The sequence below is a fragment of the Ochotona princeps genome, chromosome X, assembly GCF_030435755.1.
Source record: "Ochotona princeps isolate mOchPri1 chromosome X, mOchPri1.hap1, whole genome shotgun sequence".
In the NCBI taxonomy this organism is placed as follows: domain Eukaryota; kingdom Metazoa; phylum Chordata; class Mammalia; order Lagomorpha; family Ochotonidae; genus Ochotona; species Ochotona princeps.
This window is the reverse complement of record NC_080865.1, coordinates 73,467,469-73,489,273: the sequence shown is the minus strand read 5'-3', so window position 1 is coordinate 73,489,273 and position 21,805 is coordinate 73,467,469. Positions and strand designations below refer to the sequence as shown.

The 21,805-nt window shown below is 35.9% G+C and overlaps 1 protein-coding gene across 4 annotated transcripts in view; it reads left to right on the top strand.

The window, feature by feature from the left end:
• AMMECR1 (AMMECR nuclear protein 1) overlaps positions 1-21,805 on the top strand; it is a 121,895-nt gene that overhangs the window by 81,357 nt on the left and 18,733 nt on the right. For all 4 annotated transcript variants that reach the window (XR_009244593.1, XR_009244592.1, XM_004590187.2 and 1 more), the window contains exon 3: positions 13,800-13,914. Coding sequence is in view for 2 of the 4 variants with exons in the window: in XM_004590187.2 (XP_004590244.2) it covers positions 13,800-13,914 (115 nt within the window). In the remaining 2 variants the exon portion in view is untranslated. The remainder of the gene's footprint in view (positions 1-13,799; positions 13,915-21,805) is intronic.

The window sequence follows — 21,805 nt, the reverse complement described above, 5'->3', positions numbered from 1 at the left end:
CTTGCCCTGGCCAGCTTGTAGTTTGACATATTTATACACACAGCCAGAACATACAATGGCTTTTACAATAGGGACACCTTTTCTAGTTGTTGGAGTTTTGATAAAAAGAGCTCCAAATATCCTGTTTTAAAATTGGTAACTTTTCTGTTGAATTTGCCATTATTATAAAAATTCATCAGCTAATGAGAAATGATGGAATAAAACAGATCAAGGTAAGAAGAGCGAAGAAAAAGTGAAATAAGTTGAGACTGACATACACTCCTATTTGGAGTTTGTCAGAATCAAGTGAAATGAATAAGAAATGCAAAAGAGGACAACAGTTAAAACTACATTCACTACACTCGCAATCCTGGGGTTCTGTTGTTCTCCCACCCTAATCTGCTTAGTTTTTCACTTCTACTTGGTTCCAGCATGCTGACAAGTGCCAGGTGCCTGGCAGGAGTGAGTTATGCTGGACGGTTCACTGTTTCAATATTCTAGCTATTCCCTAGCAACCCTAGGCATCATTTTCTTCTTTGCTTCTTGAACATCCGTTCTGAAGTGTTATTGGTTTAAGACAGAACTGTTCAGCAGATAGCTAAAAGAATAATGGAAAGATCAGTAAATGAATAGACAAAGGAAGTCAGAAGAGATAGCAAATGGTCCCAACTCAGCCTATCAATAATAGTTTGACGTCAGGCATAGCACCTTCTGCTTTTAGTTCCCCCAGATGTTAAATGAAGTACATGGACTAATTGATCCCTGTGTACTTCTGCTGCTAGCTCTGCCCTTTGGTCGACCTCATGGCTATAAGAAGGCCTTATTCTTCCGGTATGATGTGTCAGTTCTATCAACGTTATGGGGAAATTTTGAGGTTCAGCCAGAATAAAAGATGTGAAGACTCTTTGGAACGTGTGAAAAGTCATATACAATGAAAATGGTCTTGAGTGATTTAAAGGAAATTTGCTCCACAGATTTCATATAGTTATAGAAAAATGAAATTGTTCTGTTCTAGTTAGTATGAGGGAAACTACAGAGACCTTAAAAATAGACATGCAATTATACTTGTAGAGTTATATACAATTTAAAAGTTTCAAGAGACAAATTCAATAGAATTTCCTAATATTTCTGGATTAAAGCAGCCATATTGAAGGAATGAAGCATGTTTCCTTTTCTTCCCAGTTCTCCATCTGTTTCTCAGGGTTACCTTAAAAACCCAAGGATAAAACAGGTCATGTCCTTTTCTCTGTTCACATTGTCCTTCATCAATTCCCTGAAAACTGAAATAGAACAGTAAAACATGTAGAGAAATGAATGGGTCATCTTGACCCAACAGCAAAATATGAGAACATGAGGCTGACTTGCAAGCTAGCTTGCGAGACTTAATCTCGGGCTGCACAAGTAGCAGAGGTGGTGGCTGTATACCACTGTCTTAGTACTCACCACTTCTGTCTCCACACTCCCACTCTTTTCTTTCATGTCCTTCTTTTATGACCTTTTTACTATCCTTTGTTCTTTATCTTACTAGAGTAGAATGAGGAAAGAAAATAAGAAAACATCCAGAAGATGGAGAAGTAGAATAGGAAGAAGTGAACAAAGGTCAACAGTGTTGCAATTACGGAAAAGGAAGGATCAGATTCCCTCTCTCTTGTCTCTCACTTATCACAAATTTTTTTTTGTTTTATTTAAAATGCAGAGCAGTAGTAACAGCATGAATTTGCATGAGAGACAGAGAAAATTTCTTCTACTGATTGATTTGTTAGCTCATTTTCCGAATGCCTGCCACAACCAGAACTGGGCTGGACCAAAGCTACACCTGAGTCTCTGAGTGGTTGGCAGAGCCCCAAGTACTTTGAGCCATCCTATATTGCCCCTTATGGTATGCATTAGCTGAAAGCTGGATCTGAAGGGGAATGTGGGATTCCTTCGAAGTCACTCTGATATAGGATGCAGGTATTGCAAGTGGTAACATAATCCACTACACCACAATACCCACTGACGTCTTTAAGTTTGATATTGTTCTTTTAGTTAGTTATGTCTAGTCCCAAGGACCTCTGTGAAAGTTGTAAGATTCAGCATAGCGCTGCTCAGCAGGACGGTACTGGCTAGCACTGCTGATCATTTTAGAGAGGACAGTAAGCCAGTGAAGCACTGAAGCGCACCCTGACATGTCACCTAAGTTAGAATGGCAACATATGTCTTATGCTTTTCAGAATTAAATATGTAGTTGTAATAGCCATGGAAAGAAAGAAAAAAAAAAGGTGTATGGTTCTTGTAGTGAGTATTAAAGAGCTTGTTCAGTTAGGTTGGAAAGCAAAGTTTAAAACCAGAAACAGGCCTACCATCTTATGTATATCCAAAACCTGGTACTTTTGGTAACTCTACTGTGACTTTCAAAATACTAAATTTCACATTATGAAAAGGCTTGAGAATAGGGAAGGCTTAGTATCCCACTAATGGGGCTTAGTAAATTTTGATTAAATAGTTGTTTATTTAATGAGAGCAGCTCTGAATTACCAAGATCAAAATGGAGGAAGAGGGAGAAGAAAAACAAGATAATACTTTCACTTAAAAGGAACTATTCATCTTAGTTTCGAAATCTGACTATACTTACTCATAAAGTTTTCATTTAAACCCTATGAAAGGAAGCATTAATTAGGAAAAATTCCTTAAAGTGAGTAAATGTATGCATTTATGTTGATTTGATGGCATTCTAGCATTGGTACTATGAAAAGAGAAAGCATTATAGAGGAAGACAGGCCTTTTAGTTCAAATGTTAGCCAGTTTTATGTTTTGTAAGTTTCTTAATCTTGTTGAATATCATGGAACCTTCAGTTTCTGCATCTACAAAATGGATTGTTTTGATGACCTAAAATAATATATGTGCAATGCCTAAATTAGAAGAAGTGCTTAGCCAGATATTGGCTGTTTGGTATTTAGAGCTGCTTTTGCTCATAAGTGTCATGTTCCAGTATACCAAAACCAGCCTTCTAGAGGTTGATTAAGAGCTTTAGATTACCAGTCTTCAAAGGCTGAATGTACCCAAATAATCCATTGTCAAGTGAGAACTTGATATTAAAAATTCTTTTTGTAAATATTCATCTAAAATATGAGAAAATATTTTAATTCCAGTAATAACATTTGGACTGTCCCTGCTGCTCTTATTAGGTTCGCATTGCAGGGTCACTGTTACATTATTATTTGAGGGATCCTGAGGGAAGTGAAAGACCCACCATTTTGTGGGGGTGGATAATAACACACAATCCTTTTGTTCATTGCAATGTATTTTCACTTACATGCTCCTAGCTAAGTAGATTGACGATTCTTAATATTATCATCAACCTGTAGTTTCTTTGCGGGACTCTTCCTAAACCTTTTAACAATGGTAAGTAGATTAGCTAAAGCCAGATAAACTAACCTATGCAAAATGAACAAGTAGCTTAAGAAGATGGAAAGGAACAGTTGTTGATACAATAATAACTGAAGCACAAGAATAAGATAAGAAAGTGGCGTAGCTAGCTGACATTTCTACAGTAACTTACCTTGTAATTTCATTAGCCAAGTTAAGAAGTAAAAATGAAGATAATCAGACCTGATGAGATGTCATTCACAAAACACGAAAGAAATAATCAAGAACATTGATTTTATACCTATCTTTAAAAACAAAGCATACTAAGTACATATTAGGCATTGATATCTTAGTTATTCCTAGTAGTATATCCATACACTTAATACACATACACACAAAAGGGTATAAGTTCAAACTTTATTACTGACAAGAATACTCTATTGAAGTAGTTTGGAGACTGTCGGCTTAATGGAGAAAGTAGCCACTCTCTGTTTATGGAGTATCTCATCTCTGTGTCAGTTTCTTTGAGATATTTTGTTTTGTTTTTTATGTAATCATTTCACTGTAATACTAATTGGAACAATGGAGAATGATATACCTAAATCAAATTGATAAACTGAACACAATTTGGGGAGCTTAGTTTCTTGATAAACATTTTTTTTGCACAAAAACAAATTTTGGTCCTGCCAAGGCAACCGCAGGCAAGACTGAAAACTCAGTACATTTATAGCAGGTTAAGTTTTAAGTTGATAATTTTGTATGGCCCACCAATTATGGTAAAAAATATTCAAGTAGCCCGTGGCAGAAAAAAATTTCTTTGCCCCAGAATGTATGCAAGACACTTATGCAATTATCATTTTCTAAACTGTCTCAGTCAGCAACTACAGAATGTTCTGGCTGCCTAGCTATTAGGGAAATGCAAATAAAATTCACACTGAGGTTCCACATCTGGTGAGAATGCCCTACATTCAGAAGTCTACTAACAACACCTGCTGGCGTGGATGTGTGGAAAAAGGTACCTACTCCACCCTTAGTGGGAGTGTAGGCTAGTGCAGCCACTATGGAAGTCAGTATGGAGAGTGCTCAGACACCTGAAAATTCATCTGTATGACCCAACTATTCCATTCCTGGGAATATAGTCCATCCAAATAAAGTGAAATGTACATACAGATTAACAATCTGCTATATCTATAACAGCACAATCCACAAAAGCGAAGACATGGAAACAACCCAGATGCCAGTCAAAAGAAGAATGATTAAAGAAACGGTGGTACATCTACTCCATGGTGTACTACTCAGCCATTAAAAGAAAGGAAGTCCTACCATCTGCAAGACAATGGTCCCCAAATAGAGACCATTATGCTCAGTGAAATAAGCCAATCCCCAAAGGGCAAACATCATATGTTCTCTCTAATATAAACCAATATTCACGCAAAATACAAAAAAAAGGATATGTACGTGAACAAGTGTATATGTATATTCTCATAGGTGAACTGTATAATGGAGACTAGCATATCGTGAATTGAAGATACAGTGTGGTATGCATCTCTGCTCCAGAATAAAATGACTGCCAAATATACTTGACTAAATATACTTGACAGAATGATACTAGATTTTCTTTGTCTATACTTACAATTCCATGATGTACTTAAGTAGCAGAAATTTAAACTTTTAACTGTTACTAAACGACTGTATTACAATAATATAGGAGAAAATGAAGAGGAAGAGGAAGGCAAGGAGGGGAATCCCTATACATGGAAAATAATAATAAAAAGAAAATGTAGGGGCCCAGTGCAGCAGCCTAGTGGCTAAAGACCTCGCCTTGCATGTGCCAGGATCCCATATGGGCCCTGCCGGTTCTAATCCCGGCAGCTCCACTTCCCATCCAGCTCCCTGCTTGTGGCCTGGGAAAGCAGTCAAGGATAGCCCAAATCCTTGGGACCCTGCACCCGCGTGGGGGACCTGGAGGAAGCTCCTGGCTTCTGGCTTTGTATCGCCTCAGCTCTGGCTGTTGGGGCCACTTGGGGAGTGAATCAGTGGACAGCAGACCTTTCACTCTCTCCTCCTCTCTGTATATCTGACTTTCCAATACAGATAAATAAATCTTTAAAAACAAGAAAGAAAATGCAGGTCAAAAAAATCTAATTGTCTGGTAAATTATCTCCAATTTATAGATGAGGAAATGACAATTGGCACAGGTAGTATGTAATGAAGTCAATGCAAATGTAAATTTGTCTTGAGTCCAGTGCCCAAACTCTGAACCACTTTACTGTGCTATGTCCTATAGAACTGTGGAATAGTGTTCCTGTACTAATAATGATTTCAGGTTTTCCTATTAGAAACTACATTTATTGGGATTAATTTTGGGGAACTGTTGCTACACCTTGTAGACATACTTTCAATGACTCTTGGGAAATAATACTCATTCAGGGTTTTGTAGACAACATTTCTAAATAGCCATTTTATTTAAGAGAGAATTCATTCGATTTTATAGTAACTTACAAAAGGATGAGAACCGTGGAAATTTTGAACATTTGTGTCAGGTTATTTTTGTGTTAGCAGCCTCTTAAAGGTAGAAGCAATCTCATGTTTTCAAATTTTTGAAGAAATTGTTAGTGGTCATACATAATCTATTTTCCAAACCCACACATTTTTTTCCTGCCAAACCCAGGAAAGCACTATTCTTACTGTGTAAAGTAATGAATAACCCAAAGTCAAATTGATTCTTCAAGTTGAACCTGAGTTATAATGAGAAGAATTATGCTCATTTTACTTTGGTGGAATATATTTTAAAAGACTTTCATCAGAATCCTAATTCAAGCAAAATGATTTCTAGTAGTTCCTTTCTGAAAACAAGCTAGAGTAAATCTAGAAACTCTTCAGAGAAAATATTGTGTGAATATGCTTTGGAAGGAAATGAGAAAAACTTACCATGTACACAAACATTTAGCCATCTGTTTCTTTATGAATTTTGTATTTTCTGATTTTAGTCCTGCTCCACTAAATCAAATTCACAATCCTTTTCTCTAATTTAGAGGACAGGAACTCCCAGCCTAGGAAGCAAATTCTGAAGATACTGCTCTGGTCATCACGGCTTGCAGTCCAAAGAATATTTTTTTTATTCCTCCTGGTGGGCAGCTATGGTTATCTCATGGAGAGCAGAGGCTTTTAAGAATTCAAGATTAGAGCAATTCAAGGAGTTTAAGCTAATCAGAAGGCAGTAGGCGATAACACTCCTCTAAAGCCTGAGTAAATCTCATAGTGGAGGAGCCAAAGGATATCAAAACCTAAGGAACCTGTGCCCTTTATCTCCCTCTCTCTTACTCATTCTCCCCAGGCCCTTGTTTTCTCTCTGTCTTTTTGTGTGTGTCTTCATTTGAGCCCTTTCCGGGTGTCCCCGTTTTTCGTATGTTCTTTTCTGCTTCTTGCTTTTTCTTGCCATATATTCCTTCTTTTTCTCTTCATGCTTTATACCTTTTTTTTCCCATTTGCTCTAGCCCTTAATTGTTTCCTCTGTTTGTTCCAAAGTATTCATCATATTAAAATATATAATTTAAAATTAGTAAGAGTTCATGTTCACTGAGCAGCAAGTAGGTTGTATTTATAATTGCATAGGGAAAAACATCTCCTGGTTTAGTAACATTGTACATATGGCTTACAATTGAAAATTTTCTTTTGAGTCACAGCCCTCACCAAGATTCCCTTCCTTCCTTAACCGTAACTGTGTTTTTTGTTGTTCCTTTCTACTCTTAAGGTTGGTTGAATAGTCTTAGTTTTACTTTTTGTTTTGTGCCAATTATTTCTTGAATTCTGGGAATCTAAAATTGCCACTTAATGAGAGAGAGTGATTATGGGTAATTTTTCAAATGTGGGTTTGAGATTCTTGTCCTCTCAGTTTGTGGGGTTCAGATATGCCACATGTATATTCTGTTCCAGAAGCTCTAATGCGAAATGGCAGGATATGAAATTTCCTGATTTTTGAAACCCTTCATGAAGATCTCTCGATCTCTCTCGATCTCTCTCTCTCTCTCTCTCTCTCTCCTTATTCTGGTAAGGCTAATTTGTGCTTGATTTGCGCTTCTTCGCCTTTCCAAACAGATTTTTAATTTTAGTTTTAATTACCTCCTTGTCCTGAAAAATGATTGTGTGTAATTTGAAGCCTCTTGCAGTTTGCTAACATTCCACTGGTTAACCAATTAAGATCATCAGTGTTGCAGAAAGCACACAATTTTTGTTGCCTGCTATATTGCTTTTGATCAGTCCTGTAATATACATGATTTTGCCTTTTTTCTTTACTGCTTTTTCTTTTTCTTTTTAGCATAGTTTTTAGGCACTGTTAGAAATTCTTTGAGAGAGAAAAACTTAATTTATTTTCTTAAATGTTCATTTTGATTAAAGTGAGGTTTACCTTTGGCAGATGTTAATGCTGTTTCTCAATTAGGTGAAGTATGTTCTTGGGTAGGTGCGAATTTGAATTGAATATTGAATATATTTGAATGATATGTGGACTAAACTGTTGTGTTAACCTTTCTCATCCATCATACAGATGATGGAGCAGCTGGCTGATTTTGTGCATAAATGTTTTGTTTTGTTTTTCCTAGCACTATTTAAATATAAGAAAGTGACTTCCTATTCTGGCAAAGAGAATTTCATAAGGATTTAGTACAGTATCCTCTTGTGAGTTCTTTAGATGGCCTAGAATTTAAATTGGCAGACACTACTTGGTATAAAATGCTTTCCATGGACAATATTAATATTTATAATTCTTTCTACTCCTGAACATTTCTAATAGACAGGAAGTCTGGCTGTATTTACCCTTTGGCTAGTAGTGAATGTTGATGAATTATTATTTATTATATGTAGGCAGTCACTGCAGGTCTTAAATCAAAATTGCCAAGGAAGACAAGCATTTAAAAATTAAAGACATAATCCATTCAAAGGAGAAAACTTAAGTGTGACTACCACAAATAATTTTGCACTAGGTCCAAATTTTATGTCTGAAAACCTGTTGTAGCATCACCTCTGTCGATAGCTAAACTGGGTCATACCTCCTCAAGTCAGTCACTGAATTGACTGTATCTCCAAATTGAAATAGCCTCTCTAATGGCTCAGCTTTAGCATTGCTTGTTCCATTATACTAAAGAGAACATGGTTGAGGAAAGCTGAATCCTCTTGTTTATCAGCTATCCACGCCAGCCGGGCAGCTCTGAGGTCAGTCTCCAGCTGCATTTTCATCTTTTTATAATCCCTTAAATCCTTGCTAGGCTTTCATTGCTAGTTTGTTTCCCTAGGAATTTGCATTTAGAGATGTTAAGGGCTTCCTACCCTTTGGGTTTCTGTGCTCATGAGTTTGATGAAAAGTTAACTTGGAGTTGATGGAAAACGCAAGAATTGAAAGTCCCATTTGAGTGTTTCTGTGAAATCAAACTACTACCATCAGGACTAATGGACCTTTACTATTTCAAAGCTTTGAAGTCAGTGCATTTGAATTTTGGTTAGAGAGGCATCTTGTCATTTTCTCCTATTACCTATGCTAGCATTTTCCCTTACTTGCTCCTTGCTCTAAGCACTGTTTGTTTTTTCAAGCCTAGAATGATTAAGCAACAAAGCTCCATATCATGAGAAAAGCTTGCTGGCATGACCCTGTTACATTTTAGGTTCTTGCAAATTTCTTTGACATAAAAATATTTTAATTTATTTGAGCAACAATTTACCTTTTAAAGGCTTCCGAGAAAATAAACACAATAATAACCTGTTTCATAGTGTAGAGAAATTAACTATATTGTAACTTCAGTCAGTATGTGTATGGTTTTAATGAAACATAGTTGAAGACAAAGCATTTCACTGATGGAAGACCAGTGATACAGTTAAAAGGGTAAAGAACAGAGGTGAGCATCTGACACAGCACTTAAGATTCTACTTGGGATACCTGCGTCCCACATCAGAATGTCTGGTTTCAGTATCAGCTGTGCTTTAGATCCTGGTTCCTGCTACTGTGTACCCTGGAAGGGAGCAGTTGGTGGCTTACATACTTGGATTGTTGCAACCCACATGGGAGACTCTAATTGAGTTCCTGATGACTTCTATCTTGCCTAACCTCTCTGTTGCATGCATTTGGAAAGTGAACCATCAGATACGCGATTCATTCCCTCAAGCTGTATTTTGAATTACGTGGGGGACAAGGTAGACAATAAAGAGCCTTGGAGATGTTGTGGAGAAATTTGAACCCTCCTGCATTGCTGATGCGAATAAAGAATCATCTGGCTATTATGAGTAACCATTTATTGATTCCTCAAACATTTGAAAGATAGACTCAACTTGATGATCCAGGAATTCCACTCCAGGTTATCTACCCAAGAGAAATGAAAACATATGCCCAAACTAAAATTTATATACAAATGTTTGAAGTAGCATTTTCCTTAATAAAAGGTAAAAACAACCCAAAATGTCCATCAGTTCATAGGTGCATACAAATGTGGTATAGCTATTCAGTGGAACACTGTTAGCAATGAAAAAGATGAAATTGTATGGTCATTGTCTGATTTCAAATTCACAAAATGTCTAGAATAGGCACATTCCTAGAAACAGGAACTAGATTAGGGCTTTTCAAGAATTTGCAGTGGGGGTAATATGTTTATATGTGTAAAGAATGCCCAATGACTGCTAATGAATAGAGGGTCTTTTGTGTGATGGTTTTAAATGCTCTAATATTATGTAGTAGTGATGGTTGCATAATTTTATGAGCCCTTAAATTATATACTTTAAGAGGGTAATGTTTATGGTATATGAATTACATCTCAAAAAATGATTGCATATAAAAACTTTAGCAACTATGTTACTGTAACTATTTGGAAACATAAAAGTATATTTACATTTTAATGCAAGGGTTATGGAGAAGAGAGAACCAGAAAGTTAGTGGTTCATGGGTACAGAATTTCACTTGAAGATGATAAAGCTTTGGAGATGGTGAGTGGTGGTGAGTGCCAAACAATGTGAAGTACTTAAATGTACAGCACTGTGCGCTTAAAAATGTTTAAAATGCTAAATTTTGTATGTATTTTACTACAATTTAAAATCAGTAACTAAAAAAACTACATAGTGTAGTCTAAAATATAAGACTGTTTTGCATCTTTTTCTCTTTCACCTGATCTTTGGTTTAATGTGTATGGAATTTTCTGGTCTATTTTTCAGAATTTCTCTCCTGTGTGTGTGTGTGTGTGTGTGTGTGTGTGTGTGTGTTTGACAGGGCGAGGGAATTACAACATACTGACATGTGTCTTTATCTTGGCTTTGAATGAGAAATTGAAAGTATTTATTAAACCTTATTTTCCAGTAGGAAAATGAAAGAAGCCAAACCATAGAAAATTTATGCTGTTAAGTTATAAAATATTGAAATTCTGTTCTCACAGTTATGAGCTACCACAGATTTCCTGATTTTCTTGGTTAATCTTAACTCCTTGAATGTGAAAAGCATTTATATTTTAGAAATATATATTATCTCTACATCTTTCTGTATGCATTTTCCTTTGTATAGCAAGGTGCAATGAACACCAAAATAAATTGTGAATTCAGACACGGTGGGTAACTCAACAATGAGAAAGTCAATAAAAAAGGAGTTATTTCCAACAGTCATGGAATTTTGTTATAACCAAGTGGTTTGGAACATCTCTGTTTATAACCTCTAAGGATTGATCTGTGAAAACCTTTTCTATTCCTGATTTCTGTGTAGAACATTGGATTATGGAAGTCTGTGAATACCTATAGTGCCATTAATTTAGTAAGCACTCAAAAGTGTGTTTCTTTTTCTTGACCAAGAACTATCTTATAAAAATACATGGAAGAAGAATTGTAAAACATATTATAATTTTAAGACCCTATGCTACTCGGAAATGGGGCGGGAGGGCAGATAGGTCTTCCATCTCCTTAAAATATGTGAGGATGACGTGAATTATAACCTATCAGGAACTTAACAGGTAACTCATAGACAACGGACTCGAATCAGCATTAGACAATAGTAAAACTACAAAGATTTATGAGGGGAATCAAAAGCGATCCTGACAACCTCTTAACAGGAGGTCATATGCACAGAGCAGGGGGGGACCCCAGAGTGGAGCAGGTGGAAGGAGGAGGCTTGTATCCCATGGAGACCCCTGGATCTATATGAAGTACTATCAGTACGGGCACCAAGGACTAAATCCCAACTGTCAAGGAGACCACTGGGAATTGGAGTGCCTTTAGAGGCCAAGAACTCTGAGGTCATCCACCCCCATTGGATCTGGTAAGAAGCCCAAATCCTTCCTCACAGGATCCAAGGTCATCGGAACAACAGCTAGGAGCCCTGAGCCGTCCGTAGACACAGAAGAATAGCAAACTTCCTTCACTACTAGGGAGAGGAGCTTTCTCTGGTCCTTACTTAGTTCCAACTTTGGACCCCCATCCTCTCTTGCAATGACCATCAGGGTCGCTCCGGAGCCACCCCCAAAGCAAACAAACAAACAAAACAAACAAAATCAGAATAGACAGAGAACAACAAGGAAAGCTTAGAACCAGACAGGAAACGGTCAGCGTAGATTCACATATACCTTACCAGGTAGGACACAGAGATTAGATACTCCTCACTGGGGAATGGAAGATTTCTCTGCACACCCCTCCTAAAACAGTTCTACACCTCAACTGTTGACATATGCCTTGCTAGAGTTATAAGCCAGTTTAGACTATCCTAAAATCTGCCAAGTTCAGTAGAATTATGCTTCAACGCTATAGACTGCTAAATACTGAAATGAAAATAGACACGAGACAGCTGAATAGTACCCTATAGCCATTTTAAGGTGTATAGAAGCTGGTTGTATATAAACTAATATCGAAATGTCAATGAAGAAGTCACAGGATGTGGTTAAGAACTTGCATCTTGGGGCTCGGCAGTGTGGCCTAGTGGCTAAGGTCCTCGCCTTGATCCCATATGGCCGCTGGTTCTAGTCCCGGCAGCTCCACTTCCTCTCTATCTCTCCTCCTCTCAGTATATCTGACTTTGTAATAAAAATAAAATAAATCTTTAAAAAAAAAAAAAAAGAACTTGCATCTTGGGCTCGGCAGCGTGGCCTAGTGGCTAAGGTCCTTGCCTTTATCCCATATGGCCACTGGTTCTAATCCCGGCAGCTCCAATTCCTCTCTATCTCTCCTCCTCTCAGTATATCTGACTTTGTAATAAAAATAAAATAAATCTTAAAAAAAAAAAAAGAAGTTGCATCTTGTAACATATTGGTTACTCAATACCATGACAATTAATTCCATAATGTTGTAAATTGTTGTTGTTGTTATGTTGGGGCTTTTAATTGATCAGGATGATATTCTGCCAACTCTGCCTTCAGACCAGAGATGATCTTCCCAAGAAACCGTTGAATGTATCTGGACAGTTAGATGGCTGGACTCATTGCTTGGTATATGGTTGCAATGAAAGAATCTCAACTGAATTTGATCTGTAATAAGGCAACAAGGTGGAGGAATCCACCATGAGGGGAGGGTAAGGGGAGGGGTTGGGGGGATCCCAGAGCCTATGAAACTATCACATAATACAATGTAATTAATAAAAAAATAATATGGATATAATGGAAAAAATACATGGAACATGCAATGCCTGTGTGTGCGTGTGTGTGTGTGTATGTGCATGTGAGGCATAGTTCCTTTCAGAGGAAGCATAATGGTCCTCTTACACTTTTGTTCCTTACAGTAGGGTTTTTCTAGAGTTTGGCACTGTGATACACTATACTTGATTATAGGATCCAATCAGAACTGATGTATTCAGAAATCCATTGATGTGATTAAGGGTCTCCTAATCATAGTTTTATGGCTTAAATTGGCCCTATTCCCTGTAGTTTCATGATTTTTGAGTCATATCTTGAATTATCCTTTATAGGGGGCCTAAAATCTGTACTTTTAGTCTATAATTTGCATGATTATTTCTGTCTTATTTCATTTTTTTTGTAGAAAATGAAATTTTGATTTTTTAAGCGCTTTGAGTGCTATTCTATGGTAACTGGCTAACCTAGTGGAACATTTTAAAAATCTCCTAAAAAGTGTGTGTGTGTGTGTGTGTGTATCCTCCTACCAACGCTAGATCTAAAAGTCTTCCTACAAATTTCCACTAGTCTGCATTTTCTTCTCGATAAAAAGCATTCTCAGATTCTACAAGTAACAGAGAAGGACATCAGAAAATGGCTGTACATCAAATGTCATTGATCATTCATTCCACAATTGAAGTGATAATGGGATGAGCTAGCTAATCTATTAAATCTTAAAAATGATGACTTACAATCTTTGGAGCTTTGAACACAATTGAAAATTATCAGTATTTTTGATAACTTAGTGGTTCCTTTAAAATCTCTTACCTTTTAAAAATGATCATCTGCATGCATTTCATATCAGAAAATTTCGTATGCAGTAATTGCCTTAATATTTGCTTTGTTCTCAACAGTGCCCTTAAAGACAGCCGTTTCCCTCCAATGACGAGGGATGAGCTGCCACGGCTTTTCTGCTCAGTGTCTCTGCTCACTAACTTTGAAGATGTCTGTGATTATTTGGATTGGGAGGTAAGATGATAGAAAATTTGGGGGGAGGGATATGAAAAAAACTCCTCAGTAGATTTAAAATTGGACCCAGGAAATAACTCTTGGATTGTAATAGAGGCTGATAGCAACACGAATGAAGAAACCTCACAGCTGAATCATGAGGTGTAAGTAAAGAAGTTTTGTTTTGTTTTGTTTTTAAAGGGCATCATGCCATGTGTTGTTAGAATCCCCAAACTGAATTTGGCCTTCACTTTTATCTTACTGCCTCATCAAAGTATTCATAAATGTTGTTAATTAGTAAGGAGGAATGACTGAAGTTCATTTCTCCTTTTATTTCCATTCTCATATACTCTGGTACAATTGCTACCAAGCAATTAGGTGGTCAGAGGATACATCTCAAACACAGGAAACAAGAGTTGGTTTGGGTAAAACACCAGTTGGGGAGATCATCTCATGGCAGCAACAAAGTGTTGGTTAACTAGAGTTAAATAATGCTGACTCATTCTTGACTACCTTAATTTATGCACTTAAACAAAACTAACAGATAATATTAAGATATATCTATGGTGTAAATACATGTAAATTGCCATTCTCAAAATAGTCTATAGTGACCATATTGCTATTATCATTTCATATGTAGGGTTGGCTTGTTAATGAAGTTCAAAGGTCCTCTCATCACAATTTGCATTGATGGTTGGGAGAAGATGAGTGTTAGTCTATGATATTTTACACACAAAGAAACCCGTGTTAGTTAATACTTGCTATACTCCAGTGACTGCTACAAAAATGTTAAGAATTGTTGCCTGTGTGAAGCATATTACGTTGTAGTCACAAAGAGAGTATGTATGCACAAATGAAAAAAATCAATTTTATAATAACGAAATCAGAAGAATTTGATGATACATGAGGTGTCTTCTAGCAGTTGACAGAGAATACATGTGAAAAAAAAACTGTGAGGATTTCCAAAATTGCTGCATCAAAGTGAACTTACCTTTTATTTCTATTTTCCACAAGCTTTGTGAGATACCCTTTTGCATAGTGTTTTCTCTCATGGTCATAAATGATTCTATTGTATCACTATGATAGAGCATGTTTTAATTCTGCTATTTCTAAAAGATCATACCTCCATGGTACCTGAGATTTTCTGCCTTATGGACAAATCATTTTCTTCACAGTTAATTGGATCTGAATTTTAGTTTTGGCTTTACCCTGATTCCCTGTGAGACAAGGGACAATTTTCTCTGCTGCAATTTAGCTTTGCCATATACAGAACAAGATAGTTCTTCATCTTCTCTTGACAAAATCTCTATGATATAAATTGTTGTTATGCCAGAGCTATTTTAAAAACTTTCACAGAGAGTGGGATTAAAGAGTTCTTTCTGGATTTTGTTACAGAGATTTTTAGAGCATTATCAGATTTGAAAGTCTTTTAGGATTTTTGTGAAGGGAGACATTAAAATATAATAGTAAAATAAATAGATATTGCTGCTCCTAGCAAAGCTACAGTGTCTAAAACATTTTAAAGATTTAAATTTTCTTACTTTATTATTTTCTGTGTTTGTTGTACATATTTTTCCCTTATTATCTAAATATTCTCAACTGTTTTTAAATGGTCCCAGGTCACTTCTACTTGCTAATATGAAGTTTGGGTGGTTCTTTTTACGATTTTAAGGCTGTTTCTTAAAATTCTGTTTCTGAATTTTCATTTCTGCTTTCTGGATTGTTGGGCACTGTGTTTGTAAAACTAGGGTCAAAGGTAATAATAGATAGAAAAGATCTGAAATCTAGGGATGGCTAAGCCACCAGAGTACTTGCACCCTTAAATGGATCACTGAAGTTGACAAGTTTTGGTAAAGTGTGTGCACACCGATCTGTGTCACAAGTGTGAATGTATATTGCATACATGTGTGTCCATGTTTCGGGGGAAGGAATAAAATAGTAGAATCCACCAACTATTACATAAGTATGAATAAGTCCATGGACGCCATCATCTTTATTTAGCCCACTTCAAGCACTATCTACAGCTAAAATTAACTTTGATATTGTTGGGTGTTTGTGTTCATGGAATCTATTAATTTTCTGTTTAGGAAGTAGGAAATAAAGCATTTAAGAATTAGTATTTTGTACTTTTTAATGTGTATTTGAATACCATCTGCCAGCTTGAATTTCAAGAAATGCCTACATTAGTCCCACATGATATTGTATATTTAATGTTAAATATTAATGTCTGTTAAAAAACAACACTCACATACTTTTGTATTTTTATTATATAAGCACTCTATTGTGAGCCAGGTGCTACTGGAGTGGTTTATACTAAAAACAATGTTGTCCTTTTCAGTTCATCGTTGTTTCAAGGATTTGGTGTAAGAGAAATTTTTCCCAAAGAGCAAGTTTGAAAATTATGTTTTCAAGTATAAAAATCTGGCTTGGTCTTTAAAAAACATGCTATTGTGCTTGAAAATGAAATGATATTGTCATGAGAATGAGATTCTATAGGTTATTCTTAGTAATACTGAAGTTCTATTTTAAAAAACCATATGCCAAATTAAAATTAAAGGCTTTTTAAAAGTGATATGTTGATAGAATTTCACTCCTAAGTATATATCTGTATGAATTGAAAACAGATCTTTATATAAAAATTTGTACACACAAAAATTTGTACACACATGCTCTTTTCACAACAGTCAAAAGGTGGAAATGACCCTAGTGTTTACCAATAGAAGAATGGCTTAAACAGAATATGGTATATCCATTCAAAGGAATTATTTTGGTCATAAAAATAAATGATGTGTTGATGCATACTGTGACATGAATGAGCCTTGAAAATATTATGCTAGTTAAAACAGGCCAAACACAAAAGGTCACAAAGTATACGATTCCATTTATATGAAATGTCAGAAATGAGAAAATCCATATATATGTGTGTGTGTGTGTGTGTGTGTGTGTGTGAGAGTGTGTGTGTGTGTATGGTTGCCAGGGATTAGAAAAGAGAGGGGAATAAGATATACTGCTTATTTGGCAAAGTGCTTCCATTTGGATTAATGAAAAGGCTCTGTAACATCTAGATAATGGTGATGGTTGTATAGCATTATGAATGCATTGAGTGCCACTGAGTTGCACATTCTAAAATTGTTAAAGTGATAAATTTCATGTTATTTGTATTTCGCCACAAAAAAATGGAAAATAAATTTTATGCACCTGCACATACACACACTCTCACACTGAATACCCATGGTAATAATTTTAGTTTATTGAAGATAATATTTTAAATTCAAAATGTATAAATAAATGCAAGTCATTCATAATTACAGTGTTGTGAGATAACTAGTGCTAATAATTCGGAATACAGCCAGAACCTTCGTATCTGTGGGTTCTACATGCAGAGATTCATCCAACTGGGGATCATACCTATTCAGGAAAAAAAATTGACATTGTACTGAACATGTGCAGACATTTAGTACCTAAGCAAATAGTGTATAACTACTATTTATCTAGACTTTGCATTGTATTAGCTATTATAACTAATCTAGAGATGATTTAAAGTATATGGGAGACTATGCATAAGTTATATGCAAATATGACACCATTTTCTATAAGGGATGTGAACATCCTTGATTTTTGGAAGCTATTGCCTATGACTACAGGGGGATGACTGCATTTCTTTTCCTTCATTTATCTGTGTGTATATGAACAAATCTGCATATTTAGTTATGTTACTGAGATCACATTGAATGTATAGTTATTTAAAAGAAGATTGTGTGAAAATATTTGTTTATACTTTACCTTTGTATGTAAGTTAACTATTTGTAATGTGAAATCCTTTTGGGGAAGTCTGTCCTCCCTACAAAACTATATGCTTCACTTTGAGATGATTCACACTGTCAAGAAAAGGCAATTTTTTCTTCCAAGAATAAAATATTCTATTCATCATAAGTTTCTAACTTTAACCTAAACTGTAAAGTCATATATGTTTATCCCACAGGGGAAAATAAGGATATGGTTACAGAATTTTAATAGAAAATTTTGAAATAACTGATAACAAATACGTTTTGTATAAGTAGAAGCTTCTAACTTAAGGCTTTTCTGTGGAAAGTACAATTTTTAGAGTTGACCCTCAAGTGTGTTACTGCACTGGAATTCCCAATTAAAGGGATGAAAATGCTCAGATTAATGCAGGAAGAGGGTCAAGTCTACACAGCCCAAAACATAGAGATCAGTAATGTCCAAAACAAGGGAGACATCCCTGTGGCTTTGAGGATGAAGAACGGGATGGTGTTAATATCCGCCTGATTTTCAGATAGTCAGGAAGCAAATGAACTGCCATGGTACTGGCTACCATATTACTACTGCATTTCATCCAGAGTTTTTTCAGGAATTTTCCTTTCTTAACATGTTTTTAATTTTATGGTTGAAGTTAGTGGAAAAGTAGAATTTAATTGAGATTTTGTTTTAGGGGCTTTAGAGTCTCTCATTGATAATATAAAGAACGTTTAATAAATGTTTTCACAAGTAGATGAAATTAATTTGATGTCAGTGTCTTATTTCCTCAAAATTGTATTTAAAATGAGTGTCTATAGGCAGCCTCTTAAGGAATCTGAGTATTCATTTAAAACAACAAAGCTATCCACAAAAGGCTGGAAAGACAAATAGGGGCAGTGGCGCTGTCCAGAGAACTGCCAGTCATTGCACACATCATGCACTCCTTTATTGCCCTGTTATGTATGACAAGGATGATGAGCAAATAACTTGGGGAAAATATTCATTAACTGATAAATTGAAATACCCACCCAACATGGCATCAAACATGTGTTTGAACACAGAAGCTTCACACCATTGTTCCGTGTTCTTCAGTCAATTGCATGTCGATGAGATGGTTGACAGGTATAGTTCTTCAGAAAGAATAAATCATGTTTCACATTGGAGCCTTCCAAAATGACATATAGCCTAGAACTTGTATAAACCTTTTGGGAGTTATTTTTCCTTTTTGAAAACCCGGAAGAATATAAAGACCCAATGGCATTATAATGAATGAAGTTTGACTGGAGTAGAGTTTCTAGGTGTGTCATTTCTTGCTGCTCATTTTCAGGGTATACACATTATGTTTCTAGGAAAGCTTATATACTAAGTATGCTACCAGTGATTCTGTGGGAGCTGTTGTAGCAATTTGCTGACAGAAAGAAAAATATTGCCTAAGTTTTAGTCAACCATTTTTCACTCTTGCATTTTTAGAGAAAAGACCAGTTGAAGACATGAGGGAAGAAACATTTTCTGTATTCTGAAATAGCTCTTTTAAATGATATTTCAGTAAATTAAAGACTTTTTTTATAAACACCATTTTTTCCTGTAACTGGTGTTTGGACCACTGATACCGCACTTGTCTTTGTAGTGTCATCTGGGCAGTACATTGTGGTCCTAAGGCAAATTGTTCCTTCTTGGTATGCAACAGTTACATGGAATCAACCTTTGCTGGGCAGCAGGCTAGCATGATTCTTATGTGATGCTAAAAAATCTGTCCCTGTATAAATCTAGACCATTAGGCTCACTCAGTCCCTAAAGAACCAAAGCAACTATCCTTGTGCATGAGCCTGGTGGACTTCTGTTACCCAGAATGCTGCACTTCGCTTGAAAAGCAACCTCTAAAGCACACCTCTGGAGTGATCACAACTCGATTTCGGACATGTTTGGTTGCTTTAATAACAGATCACGTTTGTAACAGCCTTCATGAGCATAGACAGATAAGATTAATACTTTGGCTGCCATCATTATCTATTCTCTTTTTCACCATTACTCTCCCATTAAAGGTAACGTACCAGTACAGAGTTCCCATTCAAACACAGATGACTAAAATAACTCAGAAAGTCACCCAGTAAAATGGCTTCTACTTTTATATGTTCTGTTTCTCACCCTCCCACCCCCTTGGTTGATTTTGTTTCCAACTATGATAAGCACCATATTTTCCTTTCTTTTAGTCTGAGAGTCACTCGTTGTTTAAAATGAGCTTTCTGTATCTAGAAAGTGCTTTTTAGTATATTTTCCCAGAGACCTTGATAGTTTTATGTAAGCTATCACTGTCATTACAGTAATTTAGTCTTTGTTTTTATGCCCTACTACAAGTGTGTTTTGAAGTGCAATGTAAGATTGGCCCTCTACAACTTTGCTGTGTGCCAAAGTTTAGGGAGAAAGCAAAATTTACAAAGTCAACTAACTTCTTAGAAGGTGAATGAATGCATTTAATTTTGCATTAGCTGTTTATACCCTTAATGAATTGGACCCCTCAATTCATTTTTCAGATATCTTTCAGTTCTTGCTTTCTTCCCAAGGTGTTTAGACGCGGGAAGTCTCTTGTTTCTTCTCCCATGATCCACCAACTCTTCCTGACTCTTCCTTAGCGTTTCCATTAGAAACTGTTGTTTTATGTTCATTTTGTGTGTGTGTGTGTGTGTGTATCCCCAACATGTGATTTGGACAGTGGGTAGACTTGGGTTAGTTCCTAACTGCCACTACCCAGCTTGGGACCTTTTAGGCCTCAGTTTCTTCACCAGGAAGTAGAAAATTTGGACTAGGTAATCTTTGAGATATTTTTGAACCCCAACACATTATGGTGCTGTGACTTTTTTAATGGTTTCATATTGCATCCAGAAAATGAGTCACCACTAACCATTTTCAAGTCCTAAGAAGAAATCCCTAAAATGGCCATCATCAACTTAAATATAGGCAACAGACAAGAAAATTCTAACTTTCATTCTAGCTTTCCTTTCCACAAAAAAGTTCTCTTTAGAAAAGATATGCTAAGCCATTAATTTGTTTATTATAATACTCTATCATTTCGTTTCAAGTCAACAGTATGTATTTATATATAAATTAAGTTTACAGATGAATTCACTGTTGGGTCTCATTGTCTTTCTCATGACTTTAAGGTTGATACATTTACAAAAATAATGCATTTACATAAATTCAAGCCACATACAATTTTTTAGACACAAATCTTTTGCAGATTGAGTTGAACTTAGATAACTCAATGTATAGTTCTAAATTAAAAATATTTTTTTCCTAATTTCTTATCAGGCATATTGGGTATTTTTGCCAAGAGCTAATTTTCAAGCCAACCTTTGGAAAGTGAACCATGTTACCTCTCTAGATTTTGAGAAAATTTCACAACTTTCGTTTTCTTATGAGCAAATTTACCTTCGTTCCCATTTTAAGAAATAATAATGAATGCATTTTTCTAACTTTTGATGAAAAGCAGGCTTTTTATTTAAAGGTCACCTATGTTGCCTGAACTTTTCTTTGGAAGCTTCCGAATGTTCAGTTTTTATGGAATGCTCATTATAATTAATCATTACAGAGATTTTTTTCCTTAATTGTCCTGTGAGCCCCCAAAATGTTAGGGGTGTGCCAAACATACTGAGCACTAATTGGGCCTTTGGTAATCTCCGCAAAAGCCAGGAAGTGGTCCATGGAGACTGAACTGATTTCTAAGCTAAAGGTGACTATTTTGTCTGGATTTGGGAAAAGAACAACACATACGTGTTTTGATCAAGGGGACCTTTGCAGTTATTTTCACAAAATAACAACAGGGAAAATCCATTAGCTGAGGTAGAGATGAAGCAGAGTTTTTATAACATAGCATGTTTAAAGATTACTTCTGTCTAAGTGATGACTTTGAAATCAATTATTGTTTTTCATTTCTGCTTCTAGCATTTCTTCTGCAAAGATAGCTACAGGAGCTGTTAAATGCAGTTCCTGAGAATAGATTTTTAAAAAGCCTAATATATGATTCTTGGTGATGCCTCAGTTGGTTCAGAGGAAAAACATTTCGAGTCACTAAAGAGTTACAACTAGATTATACTAGAAACAACAGGTCATCTTTATTTTCTCCTGCCCACTTTCCTGAAGATTTATTGAAACATAT